Raw genomic sequence first — 3,725 nt, 5'->3', positions numbered from 1 at the left:
TGTGAGATTTGCCTTATAGTTTCAAATATGTTAAGCTTGATACAAACATTGATGTTAATAATGATTAATGGGTGTCAAACAGCCCCAAATTGTTAATCTTAGAACATTCTGTACCTTCATAAGCCTAACGTGAACTTATTGTTACCCAGATAAAGCTTGCCTTTAATACAGGTGAAGCATCTTTAGGGAAGTTCATTTTGCATTTACCTGTTTACTTTAACAGGCAACGCTACCATCATTGACCTATTGTATGATGTTGCCACATTGCTATAGGAAGACTAGATCCTGTTTCACAGAGGTGATAAACTTCTTTTGGTCCTGTCCTAGCTTTTGTTTGGCACTGTGTCCTACACCTATACAATTTCTGTAAACACTTGGAAGGCTAGATATACATCATTTATCCAGAGGCCTTGAAGTAGAAATGAGAACATGACATAAAATCACTAGCAAGCTATCCTGAAAAGTGTTTTCTTATGGTAAACAAAAATGAGATTAGAAAATTGTCTAGATGAATATCAGTTTGAATTAAAAATCTTCCAGTAGTGGAAGTAATAAGAAAGAATAGAATGTTTAAATTTCATAAAGTGTTTGTAATATTGTTTTGTCTTTCCATCAATATGTTTAAAATATTACAAGTGAAACAAGAAACAAGAAGTATTCTATACTGTTATAGAGTTAGCAGTGCATCCAATATTGTTTATTTAAAGTGTATTAATAACAAATATAGAGGGAATTGTTGATCAGGTCAAGATTGAAAAAGTGACATTTTTTAAATCTTTTCATTGACCTCAATGTATTCATACATACATATTCATAATGTCATACACAGATGCAATGATTGGGTACACATGTATACACACACACACACACACACACACACACACACACAGTTGCTTCCATAGCAATGGGCAAAAGGTCCATGTTGTTAAGTCACAGAGCCCAGGTTACACGACGTGTTTGGACATGTGGCTTGTTGTCATCCTTTGAGAAGGAGGAGTGCACATGGACAATGCTCCGAGGCATTATGGTGCGCTCTGGAAGGGAAATAACTTGGATTGAACTTCCACTCAGTCTTCTGCCACTACCTTCTCTGTTCAGTAAGCAGGCACATCTATTTGAGCATTGTATGAAACAGAAGATACCTGGGGACAGAGAAATAAGGAAGCAGGATTGGTGTACTGTGCAGAGGTGTGGGGCCACTTTGTTCCAAATCCTGAGAAGACTCTGACCATTGAGCCTAGTGAATATTTTCCAGCTACTATTTGGAGTCATCCTGGAGAAGAATGTGTAAGTCAGAGGGAGTAAAATAATCCACAGTAACTTCAGAGAGTCTCAGTTCCCTGAGAAGGGTTCATTCTCAATGAAGAGATGTTTCTACATTGGTTCTTTAGGGAGATTCAATTTTTATGAAATTTTAAAGACTTCCCAGGAGAAGGAGAAGAGAACCTCTTGTCTTGGTGGGCCCCTCTTGGATCAGTTTTGATGCTGGCTCTCTTGTAACTGCTTTGGCACCACACTGTTTTTCTTGGTTCCCTGGTCTTCTCTAACAAAATAACCTTGTCCTCAGCCACTGTTCTTGGTGGTGACTTTCATGGTTTGTCTCTGCCTTAAAGTTGTGAAGGTACTAAAAGCACTAAAAAGATGATGAGAGGTACTTTTGGAAAAAGGGATAGCCTACCCTGTCCAATTTCTGCTTTCAGCTTCTAAGAACTGTATTTGGGTAGTCCAGGTGAATTTTTTCACCTTTAAAAGCATGGGGTTTGGGATCTTCTCCTTGATCTTTCATTTTCATTACTTCATATTTCTCTCTGTGTGGATTGACTGATTCCCATCTCTCTTCTAGGCCCCTGGGGATACTCACCACAGGTAAGAAATAGTGCGATGGCTAAGTAGACAGTGAAAGTGATCCGTTTGATTTTGTAACTAACGAAGTATACATCTTGACCTTTCTTTATCTTGTGATAATACATAGAGACTGCATAGAACAAAAGGCAACCTAGTGTTCAAATGAAAGAATTTTTTCTCAAGAAGTTTCTTTAAACTTATTAGTCAAGTCTTCACCCCCATTCACCGTACGTCCCAAACTATCCCTTCCAGCATAGCTTTTCAATAGAATAATCATAGTTAATGATAGATACAATTCAGAAACAATATATACCCTTGAATCAAATAATTGGAAAGGCTACCTATTTAAAGATTACAGGTGGGAACCCCCAAGTCCATTGCAATTTCCATTCATATCAGTGAATCCAGGAAATTACCTGTGAAGAAATTGATGAAGCCAATAATGAGGTGCGCCCACTTATTTTGAGAAATCATAGAGGTGTACTGAAGACCTAAGATCAAGTTAATATAGATGGCTATATTGAGACTCATCATCATCATGCTTTTGATTATCTTCAGGCCACCTGTTGGGAAGAAGAGATTGTACTGAGAGGAATGTATTTCTTCCAGACTTGCTTCCACAATTGTCTAGGTCAATCTTTCATGAGGATCTAAAAACTCAGAATGTGAAAGAAAGAAAATAAAGAGGCGGTGTACTTGAGACAACTGAGAGATCTAGCAGAAACTTAGTGTCTTTTAAAGCTTTTTTAAATTATAAGTCATAGGTTTTTAAGTACCTTACTCCACCCATCCTCTCCTAGGGATGCTAAAATCCATTTGCCTTTTGGTCAGCCATTTTTGTCATACTCCTCATGTCTAGCTGTGCTGATTACCTTCCTGCTACTTCCCAGGCTTATCAAAAGTTCAGGCTTATCAAAAGACAGTGATATCCTAAAATTTTCTCCCAAAATCTAAATGGTGAAATTTTATAGTTTTCTTTCATTATGTTGTATATGTGAAGGGCTTACTGTTGCCTGAGAAGGTTGCTTCCAGGAATAATGAGTAAGTTGATTAGATGATGAAAATCAAGGAACCATGAGAATTTCCTCTCTACCCACCACTTTTCATAGTACAGTTCTGACCTTCAGGCCAAGAAGCAGGACAGCAACCCAGCCATGGACTGTGGCCAGTCTTTTCCTTTTTCAGTTTGGGAATGAATTCCACCCAGTTTTCCATGATGATGCCCATTACCAACATGAGTATGGCCCCACAGGAGAAGACCATGTTGACATTCTGGATACTTTTGTCTGGGAGATGGATCATTGTGGATAAAAGTTTGTACCGGAGACTACCACCAATGTTTCACATGTCTTTTCTTTGATGAGTTAGAAGATGAAGGACGGAGTCTGAATGTTCACTGACTGCAGAGGTGTTGCCAGAGATATCGGCAGAGGCAGAAGCTGAAGTAACCTGGAGAGCAGAAAAGATAACTTCCTGTCTTTACCATTCTTACATAAAGGGCAGACTGTTGTCAGAGCAACAAATTGCCGTGGAATCCTCTGTCTGTTGGTTTGACCCTTGACCTTGGGTCATAAAAGATTGGAACAACAAAGCTATGCAGCAGTTCTTTGAGAGAGCTATAACGTGGCAAGGTCTTATACGATAGAAAAAGATGTCAGAAACAGACTCTAAAGACCTTTGACAGGCATAACCGAAAAAGTTTCCTATTGCAGTGAGAACGATGTGTACTGGGGTGAGTTGGCACTGGGTGAAGTCTGTGAAGAGGAGAATCCTCAGGTCTTCTGGATAAGTGCTCAGTTAAATTGACACCATAAAAAGGAATGCCCATCAGAAATTTTGGATGTGTTGTAGAAACTCAGGCCTTCAATGTGGTTTCTCAA

At 38.8% G+C, this 3,725-nt stretch overlaps 1 protein-coding gene across 3 annotated transcripts; it reads right to left on the bottom strand.

The window, feature by feature from the left end:
- Positions 1-675: 675 nt before the first annotated feature.
- Tmem225 (transmembrane protein 225) lies at positions 676-3,337 on the bottom strand. Of its 3 annotated transcripts, none has more exons than XM_048417474.3 (4): positions 2,967-3,337; positions 2,262-2,408; positions 1,862-1,996; positions 676-1,142 (listed from the first exon to the last, which is right to left on the bottom strand). In XM_048417474.3, exons 1-4 carry the CDS (start codon positions 3,145-3,147, stop codon positions 931-933), a joined length of 675 nt encoding a protein of 224 aa, XP_048273431.1. In that variant the 5' UTR covers positions 3,148-3,337; the 3' UTR covers positions 676-930. The 3 variants fall into 3 exon arrangements, with proteins under 3 accessions (XP_048273431.1, XP_048273432.1, XP_048273433.1); XM_048417475.3 differs by having other exon boundaries at positions 1,862-1,975; XM_048417476.3 differs by having other exon boundaries at positions 3,080-3,337.
- Between the last annotated feature and the right edge of the window lie 388 nt (positions 3,338-3,725).

This window comes from Myodes glareolus, chromosome 4 (assembly GCF_982192425.1).
Source record: "Myodes glareolus chromosome 4, mMyoGla1.1, whole genome shotgun sequence".
Taxonomy (NCBI): domain Eukaryota; kingdom Metazoa; phylum Chordata; class Mammalia; order Rodentia; family Cricetidae; genus Myodes; species Myodes glareolus.
Note: the sequence above shows the minus strand (reverse complement) of the source record. Positions and strands in the feature narration are given on the sequence as shown.